Genomic DNA, 27418 nt, shown 5'->3' on the forward strand with positions numbered 1-27418 from the left:
TTGAGAGTGAAGCAGAGAAGTTCAAGCTGACATCTATTCTATGATGACTTTACACAAATAAAAAAAAGACTCTTGAACATTTCAAATCGCTGCAGTGTTTGTTACACCCCGGCTGTTGCTCGGTTCGTGTTTACGAGTCCATGAATCAGATCTTTGCATTCCTCAGCGTGTTTAACCTGCGGGACTCTTGTGGTTTTATGCATCACTCTACACGCTCAGTTGAAATGGTAATAATCTGCTCCTTCCTTCAGCTGCAAAGAGTTGAGGTTTTCCTCCAGAATGCCCCCCGTCATGTCCTACATGTGGAAAAACACGGAAAGCTGTCACACTCCGACCTGATCAAAGACAAAACAAGAAACACAACGATCAACCAAGAAGCATGTAAGAGCTTCAAGACGGCTCTACTGGTTGTTTGTGGGTCTTTAACCAAACTTCAGCCAAACGGAGAGGAAAGGCTTACAGCCTCGGAGAAAGGCTCTTTATTCTAGCCGTGTTGCATCTGGGTGGCAAACGCGTGATTGAATCCAGGTGTGATGGTGCTGTTCACAATAAAAGCATGAATGAGCCCACTTCCCCTGATCAGATTACTTCTCCCAAGTTCCCATAATTGAGCAATCAGCAGACACCTTGGGTGGAGTCGCTCTAGATCTAAATCTGAATTTGCCCGGGTGACAAATAAGGAACGATCTATTTAATGGAGTTAGCGAGGGAACATTTTAGTGGAGTGTGATTTGTTCGGAGTAAACTGAAGCTATAGGAAACAGAGAGTTAAATAATCAGACTGAAACCACGACACGTGCACACCGAACGGTCGTTTAGTGCACATGCGTCACGATCAAAGCACCAAGGCTGCTGACTCAACCCATTTCCTGACAGCCTCCTGTGTTTCTGTGTTTTACATCCGTTACTGGGCACACACCCCGGATCATGTTGTTGTTAAGTTGGATAACAGATCAGAGGGACATCAGAAACAACACACACGCATGAACGCACACACACACACACACACACTCTCTGTTTACCAGCTTAACACAGATAACGAAGGGACCGGTGGCGTCTCTGTAGTGCAGAACTGGGATTTTAGGTTTTGGTCTCTCCTGAAAAAAAAAATAAATAAAAAACTGAGGATGACATTTTATAAACGTTGACCAGAACTTACTCGATTCACTGAAATAAAGTAAATTAGCAGCTTTTAAGTTTTGAAACTTTGCTTCCCTCTTCTCCAGGAATGAAAACACAAACGTACGCCTCACTTCCAGAATGATCTCACCTTGGATTCCTCATATGTGTAGAAACCTTTCTGGATCTTGTTTTCATCCACGTCACAGAAACACCTGACCTGTAATGTATGTGAACACACAAACACGTTACAGCTTCTTTAACCTTTACTAATAAAAAACTCAGCATGCCTCAACGGATGAGTCACATCTACCATCAACGTACTTTCTTCTGATTTATCGGGTTCAGGCTTCGGTACAGCATCCGGCCCTGTTTCCCGGCGTTCCATATGGTGAACTTCTCCCATTGGCTGAGAACTCTCTCCTGTAGGAAGTCGACGCGTAGCTTCCAAATCGTCTTTCTGAGAGGAGAGGAGAGATTTGTTCATTTTTACAGAAATAGTTTCATTATTGCAAAACATTTTCCTGACAGAAAGTACTGCAATCACAAGTCATCTAAAGGCAGAAAGGCTACAGCCGGGTTTCAAACCTGCAACCTTCTTGCTGCGAGGCAACAGTGCTAACAACTGTGCCACCATGCGGTATTGTTGACTGAACTGGATTGGGACCAGTTTCATGCTTCAACAGGGTAATAACCCAAACACACCTCCAGCATGTGTTAGATAGTGTATACATGTTTGATCTAGTCAATAACTAGATTTGTTTCATGGGTTGGTCTGGATCAGAAGATGATGCTAAATATTTAAAATATGTTTTGAATAAGCAAAGTAATGATATAAAGTAGCTACACCAACAGATTCAGCTTTATAAACCTGCTGTGATTGGCCTAATGGGTCCAGACTCCTAAAGAAACACTAAATAGTTTTTTTTTTATTTCAAGGGGAGACCAGGCAGTTTAGGCTTGCCTTTAGCACCCCCTAGTGTTAATTTGTAGAACCGAAATGAAAGCATATCTTCTCGCTGTGCGTTCGTCTTTTTAACACCTGAATCTAACAAGAGAAATGTCTCCTAGCTTTTGTAGACTGTTTTCCACCAAAAGTCATTTCCCCCTCTCCTCTGACACAGAACTAGTCTGCATGAGGTATGGCCTCAAGGTCTCATGCATTTGCTTCTAAACTGCTTCTTTCCAGCTCAAGAGAAGAATGAAGAAAGGACTCTCTCCTTTTAACAAATCAAAGAACTCTATTTTAATAAAGCTAATCAAACAAAGTGTTAGTCAATAATAAAATGTGATCAATCTGTGAAATGAAAATATTAATTACTTTATTATAATCCTAAAATCTGTTGCCGTCCCACCTGCTGCAACGGTTCCTTTCAGAATAAAAGCTGAACCATCACGGCCCAGGTTTGGGTCTTGTTAGATGCCAACAAAACTGTCGTGACCCGGAAGTATCTCAAGACTGGACTGGTCGACTGCCGCGGCTGTTTCTACAAGCTTCGGCTCCACAAAGGTCAAGCTGGACCTCTACACCTCCTGACCTAGACGGGGACTTCCAAAAGGGTACATAGACCGACAGAATGGCATCTCCTAATAAAAGCTTAGCGCAAAGACATCACCTTCAATTCCCATCAGAACTAATCGTTTCTTCGAATTTGCTGGTTCTGAGCAACATTCCACATCACACCATTCTCCGTCTCATTCACCTTAGTTACACCATACATTTAGTGTTAAAGTTAGTCAAGTTTTAATTTGTTTAGTAATAAATCTTTAAACTTTTAAAACATGACTCTCTCTTCTGTTGTCTCTGAGTGAATACGAAGCTGTTACACAATCCCTGCAATAAAAAGTTCCAATCTTCTGGTTAAAAAGTACCCACAGATCCATAAGGTTGATTTCATATTTACTAGTGAATCTTATGTCTTATGGCACATTAAATAACATGTAAATTAAACCATTACACTTTCATTACAGTCTACAGGAGTGAGTGATCGCTTAATTAAACACATCTGCTGTGTTCATGATCTAAAACATGCACGAAACGTGCTGGAAGCAAACTGCAGCACGTCTCCCAACGAAGCGGACCGGCAACTCTGAAGTTGAAAATGGAATATTCTGGCCACAGAGGGTGAAAGGGGCTGGGTGACATTTCATAAACCCAGCAACGGGTCGTTTTAGCATATACTGGATTAAGAAAATGGTTTAAATATATATAAAGTTGCGACGTATCCCTTTAAACTAGAGCTTCATGTTGATTTAAGAGATTGTTGGGTTAAAAATTCAAACAGTTTCATATCTGACACCATTCTGCAGCCTTTTGCTGGCCAAATACTGCACTTAACAGCTCTGTGGAGCAGGAAGGTGTTCTAGGGGGTGCTCTTATACCTGCATTACGGCTGCCAGCAATGTTCTGTGCAGTTAGCTTTTTCAGTTTGCTGATTATCAATAAAAAACAGAAAAAGAAGAAGTTTGCTTTTCTGTTGGCATCGTGGTTGGAGCCTGGAAGTACAAGTAAGAGAGTAAAACCAGAGTGTACATCGATGCGACCTACACTAGTTTGAGGGAGCTAAAAGAGGCTCCAAAATCAAGGACTGATGGTGACCTGGCTCTGTTGCTGCTGGGCTTGTATGTAATAATATTTGTTTAGATCTTTTTGATTTGTGGCATGGCTCATGTTAGTGCTAGCTTGTTGGTAGCGCTAGCTACAGCAGGCTGCGGCAGGGTTGTTTACAGTAGTTCTACAGCAGCTCTGTGCTACTTTAAGGTCTTTTAAAACCTTTAAAACAGGATAAATTGTGAGGCGTCATCTATATATTCATCATACTTCATTTCAACAGTTGCACCTATTGCTTGTGAAACTTTTAGAGCTAAAAAGCTACTGCTCTGTGCTCCTCCACTCATTCTGGCACCGATGTCGATTCGTTTCTGTATTTGTACACATTGGTAGGAAGTTCTCTGCTCTCTTTTTAGAAAAAGTCCCTGCATGTTTCGCTAAGTGGCCCTTGTGTTGCAAACAAAACCCAAATCCTGCACAAGATGAGAGCCTGGGTGGTCTCCAGATGATTTCTTTGCTGTGGATTCTCTGACTCCTAAACATGACAGCAGCAAGATGGCAAAGATTTACAGCACACATGCCTTCCGCTCGGATTAATAAACACAGCTTTTCAGCGAGAAAGTTAGTTACTGTTTACCAACGTCGTTTAAAAAAACTTCTCACCTAACAAGAGGTCATCTGTAGTTTTGTTTGTGTGTGAACGTCAGAAATAAGGACTAAAGTGAGGAGGTAGTAGGTGGTGGTGGTGGGAGGGGTATCAAGAACGCAGGGGAGGAAGAAGACATGCCTGAAATAGGGCGCCCAAAAATAGATGGATGAAAGATAAAAACACAAACTGCTAAATGAATGAAGGACTGCGTCAACGCTGTCCTACGGGCAGAGGTGGCATGGGAGGAAGGAAGGATACAAAGGAAAGATGGGCGAGAAGGTGGAGAAGGAAAGATGTTTCTCTTTCGTCTGTTTTACACTGAAAGACACACACACACACACACACACACACACACACTCACACACACACACACACACACTCACACACACACCTGGAATGGTGAATCACACACAACAGGAGGAATGTCAGCTCGACACAAAACACGTCAAGCACTTCTGTTCACACCAAGATCCGATTCTCTCCGACCAGCATCCAACTGATACTCAACATTCCAGAAAAGAGAAGGCTGAAATTCCTGATTTTAGTGCTGGGAAAATGACTAGAATTCCAAAAACAGTCTGAAAATCTCAAGATTACTGTGTGCATGCGGATGTTTGCGTGCGAGAGCCCTGAGAAAGTCCGGGATGCCGATGGGCAGCTGTGTGTAGGTGGAGGATCAACGCTGCGCCCAAATATGTGTGTGTGTGTGTGTGTGTGTGTGTGTGGAGAAACTGACTCTGTTACAGAATGAGTGGTGGCTTTCTCATGGTAACGATACACCAGCAGGCACCGGTCGACCCTGAACAGACCACATCCTTGACGGAGGAGTTGGTAGAAGAAGAGGAGATCCTCCGGGACTCCCTGGAGTCGACAAAAAAAAAAAGAAAAAAAAAAGAGAGACAGTGACGGGAAGTCTGAAAATGTTCTGGTTCACTTCTGCAAGAAGTTTATGTTTATTTATTTGGAAGACACTTTTATCTAAAGCGACTTACAATTTATAACCTATAGGGCATGTTGTGATCTGTGGGGGAAACCAGAGAACTCGGAGGAAACCCACGCATGCATGGGGAGAGCACGCAACTCCATGCAGAACGGCCGCAGCCGAGTTTCGAACCTGCAAACTTCGTGCTGCGAGGCAACAGTGCTAACAGTGTGTGTGTGTGTGTGTGTGAGTGCCTGCTCTGTCTTCTCCATCCCGTGAGTCGTGGAGGATGGCTGCTTATACTGAGCCAGGATCCTCTGGAGGTTTCTTCCTGTTAAAAGGGAGTTTTCCTCTCCACTGTCGCTATATGCTTGCTCAGTATGAGGATTGCTGTATAGTCACTGACACTAGTCAGTGACTTGATGCAATTTGCTGGGTTCCTTATATAGGAAACATTATTTCTGATTAGCTTAATGAACTGACCTGAATTGGAATGTTTATTACGTGAAGTGCCTTGAGACGACTCTTGTCGTGATTTGGCGCTTTATAAATAAAATTGAATTGAATTGAACAACTGCGCCACCATGCAGCCCTTGCAGTTATATAAAGCCTTGACTGCTGAGGAAAATACAAGTTAGAAATGTACGACTCTGTTGAGGACAATAGATTTTTGATGAGTTTGCTTCATAAACTGATAGAAAACCAATAAAAGCAAGACAGTGGTTGATGAGAACGGCGACTTCGATGATGGCTTCAGTAGCTTTTACTGTAGTTAAAACATCAATGTTTACTACAGCTCAGCAACATGAGTCTTTTATCAGTAACTTCTTAAACAACCAACTTGTTTTCAAAATCAGCAAACATATTCCCACTAATTCAGAATAATTCATTAGTTTTATTTCTACTGCAGGTCAGAAACAATAAAAAATAAGTACTCAGGACACATTCTTGTGGAGAGCCTACAATAAGTACGGCGATGGACGCCAAACTCATGTATTGAACAAAGTTCAATCAGGTGCACTGACACGTCAATGAGGAAGATGAAGAAAGGGTTTGAAAGTGAAGTCTTACCTTGCCTCCTTCATCGAATGGTCTGACCGTCAGGAACAATCTCCTGGAGCAGAACCATGTTGGCATGACAACCGTGGGTCCGTGTGAGGTGTACACCTACGACCCAGAACCAAGACAAAATACACAGAACCCTTATATGAACATATATATCACAAAAATGATTAATAAATAAAAGCACTTCAGCTACAAGCTAAATAATAATAAAATAAATTATGAATAAAAATGTTAATATATCAAATGCAAAAAAATACATAAATAGAACACACATCCGCTGTATCACCACCTTAAAGGGGAACTAGGTAGTTTGGCTTGCTTTGTGCGCCCCCTAGTGTTCATTTGTAGAACCAAAACCAAAACCTATCTCATTGCTGTGCGTTCATCTTTCTAAAACCTTAATCCAGATCATGGAAATTGCGTTATCTCCAAAACTCTGGAATGGGCTCCCATTACATCTTCGGCAGTCCTTCTGTAGCAGTTTGTAAATCTAAGCTGAAGACCCTTTTTCACGAACTGGCTTTTAACTCTGTGGGGTGATTCACAGTGTTGCTATTTTTCTCTCATTTTACAGTTTTATTTCCTTTATGTGTTCTACTTCATCTATTTCTGTGAAGCACTTTGGTGGCTTGCTTTTGTCTGTAAAGTGCTATATAAACAGGGTGAACATGATATTTTTGGGTTGGTACTCAGGGGAGAACCTATGGTTGATGCTTGGTCCTCACATTTTTAATGCACTTGACTCTTAACCCAACTCACAATAGGAACAAAACAAAGTAACACGCCGACGATGCAACATATTTTTATTTTGAATGACAACAATAAGTACAACAGGTACATGTTGCCAGCTTCACTTAAACCTTCTAATTTTCAAATAACATGACTGAATTGTCTGAATGTAAAACACAACGTGTAAACAGCTGCTTTTGTGATAACAAAAATCAAATAAAATAAAATTTAAAGCACTTTTTTTCCCACTTAACAAAATTACTATTTCAGAGCACTGAAGTTTTTTAAATGGCATAAATGCCATTTTTATTTCTACAGACTCTCATCATCCTCATCATCATCCTCCTCACTGGCTTCCTCCAGTTCACACTCAGCAGAGGATGTGGATGGTTCAGGCTTACTCCTTTTCTCCCGGTTCAGCCTGCGATTAGCTGTTTTCGTCCACAAGTCAACCGATGGATTTGGGTCAAAGGCTTCATTATTAACTTCCCGAACAACTTTCTGATGTTCTTGGCTGTTAGTGTGTTAATCAAACGCTGGATGACTGAAGCTTTTAGTGCCTATGTAAAAGGCGCAGTTTTTGTCTGCCGGGGGGGGGGGGGGGGGGGGGGGGATTTTCACTGCATAATCTGCTCCACATCTCTGTGCATTCATCGTTTGTTTGAAGCCAGCCGACCTCCTGCAGCCACTTCTCCACGAATACTCTTCTTTTGCGGTTCAGACTCAGTCAGTCTGACGTTTTTTGGGGGGCGGAAAAACACCGAAATAATTACTAATGCTCCAGAATTGTGTCCTTTCACCACAAAATCTTAGGTGCGCAAATGCGTGTTGCAGCTTTTTTTCAGGTGCGCATTGTTTATTTTAACAGCGCATGCGCACCTGCGGACCACTTATGTGCACACCTGTCAGCGCCGGCGCTCCGCACACGCACACCACGCATAGTGCGTAGGGCACCACGCCGGGGGAGGGGCACCAAACGCAAACTTATGAAAAAATAAAATATATATGATGAAGACAGATTTCAATTAGAAGATGTGCAAAGCAAGTTAACAGCATGTTTACAGAGAGAAAAAAATACAAAAAGTAGAGATGGACCGTGTCCACTTTTCACTCTGTCCGGTACCGGGACGTCCGGACTGGGGGTTATTGTTTTGATGAAAATATCCAGCTTTTCATCCAGGAGCAGGGATCGAATTATGGGGGAGCTGTATATCCCACATCCAGGGGAGCCGGAAAAAAGTTTTCTACCTATATTACTTCATTTATGGACTCTTCTGAGCAGAGAGCGGCACAGCGCATTGTTGCGCAGCGCTACTTGACCGCGGTCGCAGCGCTCCAGGCGGCTGCTTCCAGCGCACGGTCCATTCTCAAAGTGGCGCAACCAAAAAACTATAATTAACACACGATCGTTCATGTCCGCACATGTTCTCTACTTTCTGTCTTATCTGTGCCTGAAGCGCTCTGCTGTGGAGCTCATCACCTGTGCTGCGGTGATTTCACCTCACTGACGCAGCATCGAATCGCGCTCTCCGCTTTGCGGCCGGTCAGGAGATCCCTTTGATCTGCTCAAAAGTAACTGATGAGGTGAAAAAGTAAGAATCCAGGCAGCAGTTTTTCTGGAGAGTTTAGAGGAGATGCAGGAAGATGAGAGACAGACAGGACAGGAAAATAGTTAAATAAAAACAAAACAAAGTGTTGAAAAGTAAAATGTAGGTAGACTTATCTCCACTACACGTTTTTACCTGTATAAAACAACAAGTTACACACATGTAATATTTATACATCTGATACAGCTCAGATCACCTTCAAAACTCAGTCACATACCCAGGGCCGTTTCAAGACATTTTGGGGGCCAAGGCAAAATGACCCCCCCCCCCCCCCCCCCACACACACACACACACATACCCCACCACCACCCCATAACTGGGCTCCCCAGAAGCCTCTGTGTAATTCCTCTCCAGTATTGTTAGATATACAGTGTTTATAAAAGCCCCTCAGACATTACTGACATGTTCTAATATTTTCAGATGAAAAACTAAATTATCAGACATGCTGTCTCATCTGCTGCTTTTCTAAACCTGCTAAAAGTAACAAAACCATCCGAAAGCCACTATTTGTGGATTCTCTGAAAGTTTCCATGGAGTGTGTGACAACTTATTTTTTCATTGATCCTATCGTCTAATCTCACAGCTGAAACAAGTATCTTTAATAATCTGTGCACAGGAAGCTTACCAATGCTGTAGTAAAACAAAAGTTATAATTTATTATTAATAAAACCTTGTTGCAGCACTAAAGCAGAAAAATGAGATTTTGCAATAAATATGCAAAATATTTACATATGAATTGTTTTAGAGCCCTTTTATTGGTAGAATCTGATATTAATTACAAAAAAATGGGTCCCAACATGGTTTGTGTGGCGTTGCCATAGAGTGACGTCATAGGCACAGATCCCCTGTCCTCTTGTTTGGGATTGGAAATATGATCACCCTACATTAAACAAACTGTCCACCCGGGCTTTTGCGCTGCACAGAGACGCTTTGCTGCCTATGACTGAACGTCAGTTGAGAGTCAGTCTCATACAGACTGACCAATGAAGAGAGGGCCTCAAGTTAAGACTCTCTCCTCATTGGTCAGTCCACACGAGGTGGGTCAAATGTTACCCCGAGAGGGTTACGTGATGTCAGGTATTCAAGTATTGAGTATATTTACTGCATATTACAGTAAAATATTCTGTATGTGACCATATTATGGTGATCCTTGGGTCGTGATGATGGGGCCCTTGAATATTGTTGCCCAGGGTACAACAAAGTGTTAATCTGGCCCTGCCTACCGGGCGTTCATCAGTAGCTGAGTGAGAGAGGCTGAGAGGGAAAAAAACTCAGAGAAGCTTTAGAGCTTTTTTACTGCTGGAGAAAAACGTAGCAAGTCATCATCTTCCTAAATGCAGTTATTCTCTTCTGAATCAGCACTTCTTTAAAGAAGAAACAGTTAAATCAGGGTATATACAGCAATCCTTAAGTAAAATTTACTACTTTTTAATACTTTTTTTTACTACCTTCAGAATTTTTTTAAAACCATCACAACACTAAATTGCAAGTGTTAATCAGCGACCTATTTACAAATATTTTAACATATATAACATACAAAAAGAATAGACTTAGAGACTCACTGATGTTGACAACGTATTGCACATATTTATTTTACTTAGAAAATAAGCCAGGCACTTCTGTTCAGCGGTTCAGACGGTTGACCACGGGGCCTGAAATGATGCACAATGACCACTGAATATGACGTCATCATTATGTGACTGGATATGCTAAAGTAGGGCTGCTCGATTATGGCAAAAACAATAATCACGATTATTGTGACTGAAATTGAGATCTCGATTATGTAAGACGATTTTTCAATTTATGTAGATTTTTATTTTTATTCAGTCATAAAACTGCTCAGGGCACAATCAGGGCAAAAATAAACAAGAAACAAGATGATCACTAAAATAACTCCTGATTCCCAGTATAAAAAGACCAATATACTTATAGCTCATAGTCTATGACCCAAGGGCTGTAGACCTTGGTTTAACTCATTTAAGTCTAACCAGTACAGACCCAAATACCAATATCTTGCAAATACTGACAGCAAGAATTATACAGTGGCATTTATAACAAATGCATGCAAATTGCTGTTCATTAAATGTTGCATAGCATTTATTGAGTCATGTCAAGGTGCTGTAGGAGCGTGCACTAGCACCATGTCCTCAGAGAGATTAGTTATTTATCAGCGTGAGGAACTTATTTCTACCTTATTTATAAACTATTTATTTACAAGTTCATCAGTTAATGTAATAATTGCCCCAACCACAGCTGCACCCCCCAACCCGGTCTCACAGCAATCACGGGCACGCTGCACGTGTGTTTAGCGCGCCGCACGCGCACATTTAGCCGTTTTTAGCGGCTCAGGAGCCCGCAGGTACGGTGTGTGTCACTCACTCTGGTTACTCCAACAGGGAGCCGGCTCCGAGAGCTGTCTTTAGCGACCGACACATCACTACATCATTCCCTTTCCTAATGTCCTGAAGAACGGTCCGGAGCGCAGACGGAGTGTTTAGCTAACCTGCAGGAAATGTCGACGACAGTTATCCAGAAAGTAGCTAAGGGTTACCAGAGATGTTTCTGAGGTGTTCGCTAGGTACTTTTAAGATTTAAAAAGTCAAGAAGCGGGTCTGAGAAGCTGTTAGAAATAGCGACAAAGTCGCTAAGTTAACTTGGCAACACTGGGAGGAGCGCTTCATTTGCAACTCAAGGCAGCGCAAGTGGGAGGAGCAAATAATCGGCTTGTTTTGTTTTTATAATCGTTCAAAACATTTCATTCGGAATATATTTCTATGTCGATGTTCAGAATACGACATCTGATAGTCTGAAAAAAATAATACCTAATTTGGAAAAAATAATACCTCTGAGACCAAATTTAACACTTTTAATGGCCTTAAATTTGACTATTTTTATTTATCACTTTTTAATACTTTTTAAAACCCCGCGGACACCCTGTAAATGCAACAAAGGGAAAATCCTTGTATTCAGCCTGTTCATGTGACTTGTATCAAAAAATAAGTCTGAACAGTGTTAAAGGTTGTTCATCTAAAAATAAACCTTGAAGAGTTTGAAGATTTTTTTTAATAAGTTCATCTTAAAACATCTTTCTCAAGTAAAATAAAGTTTCCTCTGTGAGGTCAGATAGTCCCATCTGTGCAGTTTTGAAACAGAAATAAACAAATGAATCATATTTGTCCACCCAAATACTTGATGAATATCACAAAAACAGGAAGGACAAAAACACCGTCAAGGTAAAGCAAGAAGTTTTATTTTTAAATAAGCGGCTGTTTGTGATTAATCATGAGTTAACTATGGACATGATTTATATCATTATTAAATAGCCCATGTGGCCTATAGGCTATGTAACTGAGATTTAATATGAAAAATTTGACAAACCTATTTTCAAATTTGCTCAATGTTGATATATATTCCATAAACATTTATGGGCCAAGAGGAACATCAGCTGCTGATGGTATAATTTGAAGAAAAAAGTCCATTATGCTAACCTCCTCCCTTCATATTCAGAATTTTCTAGTTGTGTATATTGTGCCTCTCTAGTTCTTAATAAAGGTTAAATAGTTTTGAATTTAGTCATGTCACATGCCAGTGATTGTGTTGTTTTTCTGTGTGTGTGTGTGTGTGGGGGGGGGGGGGGGGGGCACCACAAAGACTTTGTGCTTAGGGCACCAAAATAGCTAGCAACGGCCCTGACACCTGTATATAAATAAAGTTCGAGTCGAGTCGAGTGGTATCAACAACTCATCTCCATGCCGTGTTTTTCTTCAGCTCAGCAACTGAACTATTTCAATCCGCACGGCTCCGCGCGGCAAAATTGCGTCATTTTAACAACCACGCCCCTCCACCGCGCCTCTGCACGGCCCAAACTTTCCGCACCGCGCACCTAGGAAATTTTCTAACCACGCGGACGGTCAGACACGGAAAAACATGGCGGACTGGCAAGAACTAGTTATGGCAGAGGTTCGTAAATACAGACATTTGTATGATTCAGCTCTCAGAGATCACCGTGATCAACATGTTGTTAATAATTCTTGGAGAGAAATAGCTCGCACTGTCGGAAAAGACGAGGACGCTGTAAAAATGCTGGAATGCCATGTTGTAAACAACAGTAATTTCTACTTCTACTATGGTGTAATGTTGGATGCATGCTGTAGAGCTCCATGCTGCCCCCTACAGTTTGGGAGAATATTGACTCACCGCAGAGACAAGCTGCATGAACCATAAACGCTGCAAGTTGTGAAGCACGTTCCATCTGCGAGCCGCAACACCAAGCGGAAAGTAAATGTGTCAAGCATAAACCAAGCTTTAGTGTCTCCCCAGCCTTCATTAGTGTCTACAGGAGTCATTCATCACTAAATTAAAGAAATCAGCTGTGTTCATGATCTAAAACATGCAGGAAACACGCTGGAAGCAGACTGCAGGGCCAAATTTGTCAGCTAAATTTTTTTTCTAAGTACCAACACAGCGGGCCGCCAATCTGAAGTTGCAAATGTGATATTCTGGCCACTGGGAGTGAAAGGGGCTGAGTGGCCTTTCATTAAAGGTGCAGTATGTATGAATATAATGAGAATTTTCCAGTGAGGAAAATCCCAAAAGAGTCTAATGTTTCAGTCATTTTGGAGGGACGATTACACTGAAACATGTTTCATATCCAGCTGGCTGCAGGGATTGTCAGGTTTTCTCCTTTCAAAACCAAGGAAGGAGGGACGTAACGACTGTTTACCATCAGTGAGTGTGGGGGTGCCGTGTCTCCTGAGAGTTAATACTGCCGACAATTGTAAATTGATGATGCTGGCAAAAAGCTCCAGAGTTGTTTAAAGTGGTTGCAGTAACCAAATTTTACCACAGGATGTAATTTGACTTAATTTCCACATATTGCACCTTTAACCCTGTAAATGGTCAGTTTAGCACATACTTGCTGAAGAAAAGGATTAAAAATATGAAGAAGTTGCAAAGTATCCCTTTAACATGGTGGGCGGGTTTGCGCCCCTCCGTGCTCCTGAAGGTTATCTCGTCAGTGTGTTAGCTCTAGGTGTGGTCTACCACGGCAAATTAGCCTCAGGTGAGGATTCAGACTAAGAGCGAGTCAAAGACTCATTTAAACGACTTCTTAGAGAAATATGTTTACACTCAACCTTTTTGTAAAACTAAAAGCCCAACTGCAACAACAGTGCTGGTCGACTGCAGCCATAAATAATACTGATTACATCACTTCATCCTACATATGCAGTTTTGGTCATAATCAGTAATGCTCCAAAAAACAAAAAATATTGCTTGCAGTTGTTTATCCAATGCAATAAGGAGGTATTTACTGTCAGTATTAAGATCCTCTGATTGTGAAAAAAAATAACAATAATATAGAGCTGTCACATTTTTCCTTTGCATACCGGAGTTGTGTTGGTTTTCCCATCGGGTCCACCAGTCATATGTGCTCTCCCTACTGCTGTTCACTGGCCAAACAGCATAAAACACACACACACACACACACACACACACACACACACACACACACACACACACACACACACACACACACACACACACACACACACACACACACACACACACACACACACACACACACACACACACCACAGGGGAACTACAGCCATCGCAAAAACTCAAACATCTAGTTGGGGCAAACTTGACGTCAACACCCGGTGCTCACTTTTGTGCACTCCTGCTAATGATTAGCAAATAAATGGTCAAACATAACAGGCAGATTGGTTGGTAGATTTTTGTCTCAGATCCACGACTGAACTAATAAATGGATTGTTATTCTGCAGCGCCCTGACACACGATTCAGTTCCTGCTTCTCCTCTGACATGACAGAAATGCACGACTCAGATTTCTTTTCCTTTCCACAGATGTAACTGTAACGTGATGAAGGAGCTATTCCTCAAAGGATATTTAACCTTTTCCACAGTTCCCTTTGACAGCGCCAAGAGTGCATGAAACAGCCTCAAGGTCATGCATTCGCTTCTAAACTGTTTACTTCCCAGCAATGAAGACAGAAGATGAAGAGACTCTTTTCTTTTCTTTTATTAAATCAAAGAACTCTATTTTCAATAAAGCTAATCAAAACAACTGTTAGTCAATAATACAATGTGACCGAACTGTGAAATCACAATATTATGATTAATATGTTTTAATAAGTAATATGACTTCTTCTAGTTCACTAGACACACTGATACACTAAGGTAAATAATCACATGACACATTGCTGTACTGATCCAATCAGAACCTTCCTAGTCTGAAGCGTGGCAGAGTCTCTGTGGTGTTTATAAATCTGTCAGCTTTGATTCGTCCAGAATCAAAAACATCCTGATTAATAAAACAGTTCCAACGCCATCTTAAGTTCAGTTCTCAAGATCTCGTTCTCAAGATCCCATGAAGTTCACCGCATGTTAAGTGAAGTATGGACCGGCTATACTTCTCCTTTTAAGCTGAGAACCGTTCAAGCTGGGAAAATTCCGTTGTTACCCACCAAGCAACGGTACCTTTCAGAATAAAAGCTGAACTCGCTGACCCAAGGAGGGTCCCCTTTTTGACGCTGTGAAACACCTGTCGCTTTTTACCTGGAGACTATCCAAAGACTAGTTTGTCGTACTGTCAACGCTGTTTCATCGGCTCCAGTAACAGAGGAGGGTCGTGGACCTGGCATCCGGATCTGTACGGAGGTCTCACTGAGGGTATGTGGATGCGACATAAATGGCGTCTCATGTGTTTATGACTACGAGTCTCAAACTCTGATCAGTTAGGAGCAAAACATCATCTCCCACTCAGACTTTGTTTCTCCGGATACGAAGGTATTGAAGTTGGCATTATTCACGCACACCAACCACCTCACATTTCATTCAAACAGAGCATCCATCATTAGAGAGTTTGTCTTGTTAAATTGTTTAAAATTATCTAGTAATAAATTTCCTTAAACACTTGAAAGTCTCTCTCTCTTCTCTTGTCTCTCAATTAATACAAAGTGTTATTTTAAAATCCCTGCAATAAAAAGATCCAATCTTCTGATTTAAACAACCCAGGGTCCGTAAGATGGATTTCATACTCGATATGAAATTTAATGTCTTATGGTCCTCCTTAATTAAATGTAATTAACATCTTCATTACACAACTCATTTCTTCCAATTGAGAATAGCTCCCTTTTAGGCCCCACCCCTTTCGGTTCCTCCTTTCGTGTGCATGTGTGTAGTCAGTTTTGGATTGTGAGTCTGAAGCCAGTCCTTGCTGATCAGCTTCTTCCTCTGACTACATCACTTAATTTCATAGTGTTGTGTGTGTGTGTGTGCGTGCGTGTGTGTGTTTGTGTGTGTGTGTGTGTGTGCGTGCGTGTGTTTGTGTGTGTGTTTTGATGGCCCAAATGCAAAACTGCTGCAGGACAGAAATGTATCATAGAAGTAGGAAATTGTGCAAACCATCTGGATTGAACCAGTTAAACAGCTGGAATCTCAACGAGGTGGTGTGTGTCCACCTACATGCTTCTCTCTACTTGTGTGTTGTAACACTGCACCATATTCCAGCTTTAAGCTGCTGCAAAAGCATGAATAACAGGAATGAGAATGAGTTCTGGGAAAATGGAGAGAACAACACGAGATTTAGTGTGAATGTGAGTAACTGGACGGGTAGCAGCATTTTTTATAATAACCATCTATAACTTGCTGCAGTGTGTAGAAATCTGTTTTAACTGTGTTAGACTTCATCTTCCAGGGAATAAAAGTAAGAGCAGATGAAATGAAGAAAAGAGAAGGACAAGGAGGAGCTTTCAGGTATCCAGAATCAACGTATGATCTCACTCACATGCTCCTTGAAACTTAATATCATGCAAATGTCCTGGAATGTCTGCTGAGCGGATACACAGCAGCATGTGTGTGTGAGTGAGTGAGTGAGTGTGTGTGTCAGAGAGAGTAAGTGCAGGTTGTCTCATCTCCTTGGTGATTGGGTGTTTTCAAAATGGGCTGACTTCCATTTTTGCATAAAGGAAAATAATTCCAGAGATTCTACCTCTACCCTAACCCCTTCTTTCCACCGGAGCCGTCAGCAGCGCGAGTCGGCCGCGTCTCAGGAGCAGCATGTCGCGGCCTTTACGCGCCGGTTCTATTTTCTACGAGCGACGCCACTGAAACGGGTCAAGTTCGACATTTTTGGGGAAGGAAAGACAGGAAATCGGACGTGGAAACGGAGCGAAGCTTCCCGAGATTTTCAGAATAAAGAACGTACTGCCTTCCGGTTGCTTTACTTTAAAAAAGAAGTTACTAACTGTGCGGCCCTGTGAGAAGTTATCACCTAGCTAGCGGTCTCCTTTGTTTTTCAGGTCCGTGTTGGCGATTATAAAACGGACAGAACATAAAACACAAACCTTTTGGAGCCATGTTGTAGTTTTCTCCTGCTTGTTGTTGTGTTTACTGACGAGGTCACTCGTGTGACTTCGTGCTCGGTCGGTGACAGCTGCTCCCTGCTGCTTCGCGTCTCGTGGAAAGGGCCAAGCAGCAGCTTACGCGAGCAAGACGTGCTGCTGCAGTAACGTGCTGCTGACGGCTCCGGTGGAAAGAAGGGGTTATTGTGAATAATAATAATAATAATAATAATAATTAGGGATGCACCAATACCAGTATCGGTATCTGTAAAAGTTTCCTGATACCAATGCAGCTGCATGAAAGTGGCTTCACTGTAACTTGCCATTTGGTTTCTATGAATATATTTTACTTTTCATCTACCTCACCGTCTTCTCCTGTTGAAAGCAAAGAAAATAAAACCTGTATTCCAATTCATAGCATTTGTTTGTGTGGTAGAAGTATCGGTAATCGCGAGTACTCAGATCCAAGTATTGGTATCGTTGCATCCCTAATAATAATAATAATAATAATAATATCACCCCAGAGGTTTAAACTAAGATCCTCTTATTTTACAAATGAAAGTGTTGTTGCCACTAAGTCACAATCACACACAATATTGAAAGTTTTAGTATTATTAGAGAGCATTCGTAGAATTTCAGCTGCAAATGCTATTTTCTCTCTGAGACTTTCTGATGTTTGCTGAACTTTGCTGGACTCCCCTCTTGGTCCTGCTGACCCTCCGTGTTTCTGCTCGTCACGTTTTTGCTTTGAAGTGCAGGAGAAGGAAAAGCAGCACTGATAACGACTTCTACCTTAAAAATTGAGCAAAAATCATGAAATCTGTCCATCTTTAATTCTGTTCAAGAGATTCAAATGCTACAAGAGTTGAGTTACAGTTACACAGGCTCGAGATTTTTGATGGCACCTTTTGAAAATTCAACTTTTTACTGTTGAATTTATATTTATTCCTTTTATGCCGAAATGTGTTTCCTGATCTGAAATGTTCAAGTGTGAGAAAAATAGCAAAAGTCAGCGATAAAGTGCAAAAAACACAACTGTAGATGCTCAGTTAGAGGTTTATATTCATGTTTCTGCCAGTAAACCAAACATTTCCACCACAACAAGCCTCTGAAACTGCCCCCCCTCGGTGCAGCGGACAGCCTGTTTCCTCTGCTGAGGCTTGGATGGACACCGAGGCCAAAAGCGATGCAGCCTCCGCCCCTCTGACATATTTCCGTGGAAACAGGTATGCATCCTGTTTCTATCAGGCCTAGTAGCAGCCTGACACACGACCTCTCACACACAAACATCGACCGAGCCCGGTTTCTCTACCTGTGTGAAGAGCTGATCCTGAGTCAGTGAGTTAATCCAGCGGGTGTATCGCTCTGTAGATCCCTCTGGCTGCCTCTGAACTCTGCAGCCAATCAGCTGTTGCGAAAACACACAAGTTTACTTTGACGGTTAGACTTGTGGAGCTTTCCCTACCTGAATAAACTTAGATCACAAAAACCAGCCAAACCTGTAGAATAACACACATTTTTGGACAGGTGCCAAGCACAGCAGGACATTTGGCAAACAATATTCCAGGTTCTGATCATTTAGATGGAAGTTGGTTTATTTTAAATAAGGAAATATGGGATAAAGTCTAAAAAACATGTAAATTCCTAAAGGAAAATAAAAAAAATCCTAAATCTGAACCATAAAGAATGAAAATCCAAACAGAAAAGGGCAGATTGTTTGTTCAGGGCAGCAAGCCTGCTGTCTACATGAAGTCTTACTCACTTCCCCTCCACACACGCAACCTTTAACCTTTGACCTGGCACGCCAAAGAGAGCAGCGACACCGGATACGCGCATGATTTTACATACCAGCTGCAGTCGTGCTCACACAGACAACATGAATATGTTTTATTGCAACAGAGAGAAAGAAGAGGAAAGGGAGGAAGAGAAGTGAGGAGCACAGAAGGGAGGCATGGGAGGAGAAAACGAGAAAAAAGAAAGGGAAGGAAGCGAATAATCAGCAAGTTCAGCAGAAACTTACAGAGTTGTGATGGAGGAGAGATGCTTCATATTGGAGGCGAACTCTCTGGGGCAACATAATGTCGTCCTACAGAAAAAAAAACACAAGATTGCTAATGAAGCTGCAGATTTCTAGAAGAACTTGGATATAAATGTGTTACATCAGAGAAAGCGTTGGTCTCCCATCAGAACACACTCTCAGAAACTCCAGCTTGCCACAACAGTTCGTATTTTTATCAATGAATCTTTTCAGAACGTTAGCCTTCCTAGAAAATGCTTCATCTGGATCTTCACCTTTTTGGGTTTTTATTGTCTTTTGTGTGTCTGACAGGAACGTAGAGCAGGACAGAGTTACCTGAATCTCCATGTTTCATCTGCCTGAGTTAAAGGGACTTTACGGACTTTTGAATTTTTATGCTCGCGATTGCCCCCTCAGGCCAAAAGCGTAACGGCAGCTTCAATAGTAGGCTCGTGCACGAGGCGCGCATGCTGTACGTGCACACTCCTTAACGAAAATAACAGCTGAGACAATCCTGTGTGTGTGTGTGTGTGTGTGTGTGTGTGGCCCGGAGAACAGAGGACAGGAGAACTAATTGGGTGTGGGTGTCTTGTGTAGAGCTAATTAATTAAATAATGTGGTTCTGTACCTTTCTCTTCAGCACAGCAGACAAAGGTTTATGATGGGTCAGTCCTCCTGCATGCTCAGACCATTCCCTTCCCTTGCTTGAAAAATTGTTCCAAAATGAAAGTTGAACCCACATCTTTTTTATCTGTGAATTCAATGCCTTCCGGCGAGTCTCAAATAAAAATTTGGGTATCTTACTGTAAAAAAATATACCATTAATGTAAAGAAAGAACCTCTAAATGAACTATGTTCACACCCAGATTCAAACCCAGGTCTTCTACATGGGAGTCAGACATCTTACAAGGTGAGCTACACACCAATAACATTAGTATCTGTAACTTTTATATCCTTGATGACAGCTGAAACAACGTCTAACCAAAGAACGGTTCGGAGCAAAAATGGCTATTTTGATGCTAATTTGCAGGAAATATCTAGAAGAAAGTAGCTTCCTCAGAAATGTAGCTAGCTTTGTCACTAGGCGTTAGGAACAGCGACAAAGTGGCACTGCCTCTCTCTCTGCTGCTAAAGCTACGGATAGCAAATGCTACGGGCGATGCCTGAGCGTGAACGCGCATGAAGCAGCCTGCTCGACCCGAGCATCTCTGTTTTTCTGTGATTCCACAGAAAAACAGGCAATCATAGTAAAAATGCCAGGGCTCAGTCTACAGAACCAGGGCATTGCAGGAGAATGTATGAAGAAGAAATGTATTATTTCTATACATGTTTTGGCTGTCAAACTTCCATAATGCCCCTTTAAGCAGTTATGTTTTTTGATGATTCACAACTTTTTAATCTGTTTTGTGGAAAATTTGTTTGTTAATGAATCCTTTTCATGCAAGTTTGTTTTGTTTCACAGACACATTTCTATTTCCTCTCCTTCCTCCATCACACAGAACACAGTATCAGGTTCTTGCCCGACATATATTGTCTCCGTGAAACACGTGAACTGAGGAATCTGGGGCAGCAGCTCAGGAGGTAGAGCGGGTTGTCTCATGATCGGAGGGTCATGGGCTCGATACCAGCTCCTGCCAGGGTTATTCTGCTGTCCTTGGGCAAGACACTTCACCCAACTTGCCTGTGTTGGTGGTGGTCAGAGGGGCAGATGGCGCAAAACGGCGTCTTCGCCTCCATCAGACCGCCCCAGGACGGCTGTGGCTACACAGTAGCTTACCATCGTCGGCAACGTGTGAATGTGAGTGCATGAATAATGGAAAGCACTTTGGGTGTCTTGAAAAGCGCTATATAAATCCGAACCATTATTATTATTTTATCATTCAATAATTTTTGTCTTGAGTAATTTTTGTAACTGAATGACTCAAAACACTAAAGCTCACCTTTTGCATCGTTTTGTGCTGCCATGTGGATCTCTGCTGTCTCTATTAACACTCCAAACGTGAAAAAAAAAAAACACATCCAGTTGTTTTCTGTCAGTGTTTGGTTTTAGGAATTATCTGCCGAAAATAAGCCGTTTCTAAAAGTCTCTGTTGTCACAGACGAGAAAAGTAGAATAGAACCACCTCTCACATGGAACGATATTTAGGTTTTGTGTGAAAATAAGTCCAGGACAACAAATGTGCTTCACGAAAGTGACGTCATCGAAACAGACACGGAGAAACCTGAGGGAAAAGGGCTGTAAGTTCAGCAAACTTCCCACAGGAGGAAAGAACCACCATAAATCTGGTCATTTGGTAAGTAGCAGCTATGCCAGGGGAGAGGAGATTATGTGGTGACGTCACATATGCGACGTGCCGATTTCTAGTTTGTAGTCATGCTAATGACGAACTCTTACAGGCGAATAACTCTCAAAGTACGAGACTGGCGTGGTCGAAACACCCATCATTACTTTTCATTTAAATTGCAGTACAACATATGTGCGATCCAGGGCGCAAGGCAAAGCGGATTAGGAAATAGCGTTTTTAGCCCCGTTAACTTGCATTCATTTATTTGTTCTTCCGCAGACCCATGATGCGGAAGTGACTTAAGCTTTGTTTATGCTTGACGCATTCACTTTCCGCTTGGTGATGCGGCTCGCGGATGGAACGTGCTTCACAACTCGCAGCGTTTATGGTTCATGCGGCTCGTCTCTGCGGTGAGCCAATATTCTCCCAAACTGTAGGGGGCAGCATGGAGCTCTACAGCATGCATCCAACACTACACCATAGTAGAAGTAGAAATGACTGTTTACAACATGGCATTACAGCATTTTTTAACAGCGTCCTCGTCTTTTCCGACAGTGCGAGCTATTTCTCTCCAAGAATTATTAACATGTTGATCACGGTGATCTCTGAGAGCTGAATCATACAAATGTCTGTATTTACGAACCTCTGCCATACTAGTTCTTGCCGGTCTGCCATGTTTTTCCGCGTCTGACCGTCCGCGTGGTTAGAAAATTTCCTAGGTGCGCGGTGCTGAAATTTTGGGCCGTGCGGAGGCACGTGGTTGTTAAAATGACGCAATTTCGCCGCGCGGAGCCGTGCGACCTCGCGGACGCGTCAAGCATAAACCAACCGTAAGCTCCCTATAACCCTCATTTACAGTTTTAATCACCAACTGCTCCCAAAGTCATCTCACATGCCTTTAAAGCACATCTGTTTCTTTCCAGAGACCCTGATTTAAGTTCTGACACCACCGCTGGTGCATCACTTGGCACATGATGGTTGTAGCCCTATGAGCAGGACCAGACTGTGCAATACTTACTTTTCTGCACCAAATGGGGCAAATTAAGAAGTCGTCTGAGGTAAATAAGGATACGGCTGGAATCAGTAACAGAAGGTCAGATGTACTGGAGACCGGTATCAGTCCTTAAAAACAAAATTGGTGCTTTTTTTTAACCTAAAACTGAGTTTTATTTTTAACAGTGACTCTGTATTTAATCAATAAAAGTACACTAGAACTATTCTTGTGACTCCACTGACTAAATGTTTTTGCATTTGGAACAGATGAATCATATAACACAAAACGCGTTTCAGAAGGATTTTGTTATTTTGGCTCGTAGAGCCCAACATCTGTTTATGCAGATAAAAGCTGGTGAACACGTGTCCACCATCCTTCCTGAGGTGAAAACTTTGTGTCCTTGTGCATTTGTGATTTTGTTTCTATGTAACAAAGTTTCAGTTTACATCTCTGGATGCAGCTGGAATCTGTTGAGTAATAATGGATTTCTGAGCCCAAGAGGCTTAGATGACTCGATGGTTTCTCATGGATTGTTCACTAAGAGGTGGAAAGTCTTCCATATCCAATCGTAGCATCTTGCTGTGGGCTAACTCCCAGGGGCGCCCCTTCCCCAGAATTCAGAGTTATGGAGGGTTTTAAGAGCATGATAGCTTTGTTACCATTCATGCCCTTGATGATAACACTCAAATTATTGGGTTAAGGCTAAATAAAAAGGGACGTGAGTTAAATGAGAACACTGTTCAAACTTAGTCTAAACCTTTTATAAGGAGCTTGGAATATTCAGCCTTGATCCAAACATTCAAAAATCTGAACAGTACATAAAACACACATTATGATGCGTCTATAATTTATATTTCAGCTCAAAAGTATTGTTTATTGTGTGCAGATTTGAAAACCACATAATTTAGCAAGCTTTGATCCATTAATGTACGAATCATAAGAATACAAGTGACTTAGTGGATCAAAACACACCTACCGCATCCTGAAAGCATAAATATTGTCCACGGCTTTGAGACACAGCTTTATTCTTGGCATACCCAACTGAAAGACACAAAACAATTGAATATATCATATATTAAACTGTTTAAAAATATTTCTAAATTAAAAATTACAATTAAAGGTGTTGAAGACTCGTTTAATCGATACATTTGCTGTGGTCTCTAGTGGGAATGAAGTAGAGCCCTGCACGGGCCTAAAATCTGAGCCCGTGTCCGGCCCGGCCCGAGGGGGGTGGAGCCCCAGCCCGACCCGGTCCGAAAAGGTTTTCAGGATTCTCTGGCCCGACCCGAGCCCGACTTTTTTTTTTAACCAACTAAATTAAAACAAAGTGCGTCAATCCTGACCAATGTGTTAAAAGATGTGCAGGATCCGATCAATTTGTTTTTCCCTCATTTACCGTCACGGAGATGACGGCGCACTGGCTCTGGTGTTAATCAAGTTAAATTTGATCTCTTTCCAACAATTTTCACAAGAAAACAAAACAGTTAAAAGCAGGGCTTGTGTTGTGTTGACCGGATAGTTCCCGTATTTGACCGTTTATTTTGCTGCGTTTCAGTCAGGGGTCGGCAACCCGCGGCTCTGGAGCCGCATGCGGCTCTTCCATCCATCTGATGCGGCTCTCTGTGCTTATAAAATAATGAATGGATATTTAAATAAAAAGCTTTATATTTTACTGCATTAATTTTACATCTGTATGTCAATTCTAAATGTAAAGATTGTCTGCGTAAACCTGAACAGGTCCAACCCGGTCTTACTGTGAGACCGGGTTGACGCGTCACGCTTGTGCGTAATCATATGCGTGTTCTGAGCTGAAGAGGATGTGAGATTCTGGGCTTCTCCTCAGACGGCTCCTGGATGCGTCGCCACATTGGAGACCAGAACAAGCACTATTCAGCCAAAGTTTCATAATCAGGGAACGTTTTCTAACTGACAAGTCTCTCTGAAAGACAGGGTTTGGAAAACACTCGCTTCAGTCGGAGGAATCTTCCCGCATGCGCTCTGGTTCTGCGACGCGCTCCAAGCCCCTCTCCACATCTTCAGCTCGATGTGTACCTTATGTAGTACACGCTGACAGCGAGCTGCGCTGAGCAGTGTCCAGCTCAGATGTTCAGATGGGAATCTTTTCTTGAGTGATTTAGTGTTTCAATTTTTTTTTATGAATTCGATTAAAAATAAAGGCACCCGGCCCGGCTCGTGTCCGAGGTAATTACACAGTCATTGGCCCGAAGCCCGGCCCGAGGGCCTAGGGCTTCAGTGCAGGGCTCTAGAATGAAGGCCTTGTAAGTCATACAGGAGGGGCAGAAGCGCTTGAATCAGCACAGAGGTACTGATTTTTGTACACCTCTCCTCTTGATTGGATAACAGCAATGTGACTCTACCACCGACTCAGACTGCACTGCAACGTTGATGTTTTATCTCCACAAATAACACAAGCATGGAGGAGTTCTGCTGTGTGGTGGAGTTGCTAATGCTAACGGTTAGCTTCTACTAGCTGAGACATCTCTGCTGTTTCCTGGACGCTAAACCAACAACAGCTTTCCCCGTAGTGAGTCAAGATGGGCGAGACCATGAATGTTTAGAGACAGTGTGACGTAGATCTGTCTGGCTTTACTAATCCTTGAGTTTTGCTGTCTATTTTCTATCTGAAGCTAATGCAGGAGATGGGTGTAGGAGACTATTTTTATGTTCAGCCTGCAAGGAAAACTCAGAGTGATCAATCATTTTCAAAAATAATAACACCTTTAAAACAATTCTATGAGTCAGATGGTGCTGAGGCTGTGGCTAAGATGCTAATTACATAGCGACAACCAGTTACCTACAACAAAATCACTTTCTATCAGAGTGCATATGAACAAACTAGTGATAAAGATGTTTTTATTTTCCTAAGAAAATTTCCTTGACATTAATTAGAAAACGTTTTGAAGTTAGAATGGGTTATGTTGAGTTGGTCTGAAGCACACAAATGTAAACAACCTGTAAAAACACGTATCTGACAAAACCTTCTATAACAGCCTTTCCTTCTACCACAACAAATTTTGCTTGTTTCAAACCAAACTAACTAACATAAGCCTTAGTAAAAAATTGCCATGCAGGTAAAAGTTAAAATACTATTCAACATTACAGTAAATTGTGAATTTAAAAAATTAATTATTTCAAATGTTTGATATTTTAGTGACATCAAAAGAAAACAATCAGTGGGTGTTTCTTATTTGTCAGAAATCTCCAGGAAGTGGCCGCTACTGAACAGCTGACTGACCTCCTCTGGGTTGGGGGGAGTCGTGACCAGAGACCACCACCGAGAACCCCCTCTCCTCCAGCCTCGTCCTCCAACCCTCCACCACCGTTCTCGAGTCATCCTGATTTTCACAGAGAGGTGGATTTTCATTAACGAAGGTTCACATGAGCAAATATATTTATAAAAAACGTCAACATACAGTGCTGGCATCATCAAACACCGACAGCTCCATGGATCCGAGGAAATCTTGGTGCAACACGGCCTGCAGACACTCATCCAGCCAACATGAAGCATTAAACACTGGCATGATGATACTCTGATGCAAAAGAAATGAAGAAAGTTCACAGAGTTAGGAGGTGACATTAGATCAGGAAGAACGTGCTGATAATCTGCCAAGCAGACAAATTGTAGAATCCTTGTTTTATCGGACAGACAGTCTAAGAACCAAGACTTTAATGAAAATGCTGTTAATGCATACATACATACATTTATGCATACATATTTATTTTTCTTTATCCCATTTCAAACCTGCACAGTTCTCCATTGTAATGGATGGATTACAACTCACTAAAATGGATGCAACAAATAAATATTGGCTTACTATGTGCTTTTACTTGTTATGTGTCCTCGGGTGTGCTGAAATGCACATTTAAATAACATTATTAATATTATTATTATTATTACTACTACTATAGAAGAGACATGTAGTCTCTCAATCTCTGAACACAATCTGTCCACATCAGTGTTGTGTAAGTAGTGGGATGTGAGAAATTCTCCACAGAAATAAATTCAAACTGCTTTCCTTTTTTTTTTTTTTTTTTTGTTTCCTGAACTGTTTTGCCACAGGATATTTGAGTGGTTGTGTTGTTCAGGAATTTAAAAACTAGTAAATAATAAAATAAATAGTTCAAAATGAACCAATATGGCCTAATATTAGTGTTTAAAGGTTTGTTAGTACTATAAAACATACATTACTGTGTTTTAAAATCCATCTTAATTCACAGATTTTTTTAATGTAAAACTTTTGCCGATGGTTGGCTTAAATAGAAAAATATCACAGTAACATTATTGGCAACGGGTAAGTGGCCTGTATTTGATATAGTGCCTTCTAGAGACCCACTGACAGAGGTGAGTAACATTGTTTTTTTTACCATATTATTAAACCCACTTTAATTATATATGTTTTACTACTTTGTGACTTACTGGATAGTGCCATGAAAGTACTTCACCCTTGTAGAAACATTTTTGGAAATCATATTCCTAGACTGATTTCAATTCATTAGTGCAATTTTGATGCTGCAATCTCTTTGCTTTGGTGTCATTACTTCAAAATAATACTGTTCACCTACCATTACTTAATCACAATAACGTTATATATTGTTGTTCTATTTCCCTAATAATCTGCAACCATGAAAACTACAGGTGAGCTTGTAAATGAATAAGCCCATGTGGTTTAAAAACAAGTGTGACAAACAAAATGTGGCACAAACGGAGTATTTCTAATAGTGTCATAATCCCGAGGATTAAACTGTTTAATAAACGCCATTAACTTTCATCCCGTTCAGGAAACTGCCCCCTGAGATCCGATGAAACACTTTTTAATGCCTCCCGTGCGTCAGCGAGCGTCCGCCACCCACCACATCCACGGCTCTCTCCTCCTCTTCCTCCCCTCCTCCTCCTGTCCCGTCTCCACGGTCAGTTGTCCTGAGCCGTTTCGATGGATTTGGGTCCATCTCTGGGTCCGAGTCCTGCTCTTCCTTGTTCCGACCACTCACGTGTCCATTAACGGAGTCTTTCACCACCACAAAACATGACCTTCGGTGTAGAATGAGCCACGTGCTGCTGGTGAATTAAATTACCACAGACGTTCATGACGCATC

The 27418-nt window shown here is 41.7% G+C and overlaps 1 protein-coding gene across 4 annotated transcripts; it reads right to left on the reverse strand.

The window, feature by feature from the left end:
• On the reverse strand, positions 1 to 27418 carry b3gntl1 (UDP-GlcNAc:betaGal beta-1,3-N-acetylglucosaminyltransferase-like 1). Of its 4 annotated transcripts, XM_015977283.3 has the most exons (12): positions 27176 to 27418; positions 25738 to 25854; positions 25560 to 25659; positions 23280 to 23344; positions 19028 to 19093; positions 18320 to 18415; positions 6313 to 6408; positions 5056 to 5180; positions 1444 to 1579; positions 1271 to 1339; positions 1023 to 1097; positions 1 to 296 (listed from the first exon to the last, which is right to left on the reverse strand). In XM_015977283.3, exons 1-12 carry the CDS (start codon positions 27269 to 27271, stop codon positions 216 to 218), a joined length of 1122 nt encoding a protein of 373 aa, XP_015832769.1. In that variant the 5' UTR covers positions 27272 to 27418; the 3' UTR covers positions 1 to 215. The 4 variants fall into 4 exon arrangements, 3 of the variants coding, with proteins under 3 accessions (XP_015832769.1, XP_015832772.1, XP_054594781.1); XR_011520996.1 differs by lacking the exon at positions 1 to 296 and having other exon boundaries at positions 1051 to 1097; positions 1433 to 1579; XM_015977286.3 differs by lacking the exons at positions 25560 to 25659; positions 25738 to 25854; positions 27176 to 27418 and having other exon boundaries at positions 23276 to 23327.

This window comes from Nothobranchius furzeri, chromosome 6 (assembly GCF_043380555.1).
Source record: "Nothobranchius furzeri strain GRZ-AD chromosome 6, NfurGRZ-RIMD1, whole genome shotgun sequence".
NCBI classification, from domain to species: Eukaryota; Metazoa; Chordata; class Actinopteri; order Cyprinodontiformes; family Nothobranchiidae; genus Nothobranchius; species Nothobranchius furzeri.

What these genes read in the sequence shown, in the direction of transcription:
- b3gntl1 (XM_015977283.3), bottom strand. Translation starts at nt 27,271, where the DNA reads ATGGACCCAAATCCATCGAAACGGCTCAGGACAACTGACCGTGGAGAC. An exon ending in CTCTCCTCCATCACAACTCT is followed by an intron (nt 18,416 to 19,027) that starts GTAAGTTTCTGC and finishes TTTTCGCAACAG; the next exon opens with CTGATTGGCTGCAGAGTTCA. An exon ending in ACACATATGAGGAATCCAAG is followed by an intron (nt 1,098 to 1,270) that starts GTGAGATCATTC and finishes TTTTTTTTTCAG; the next exon opens with GAGAGACCAAAACCTAAAAT.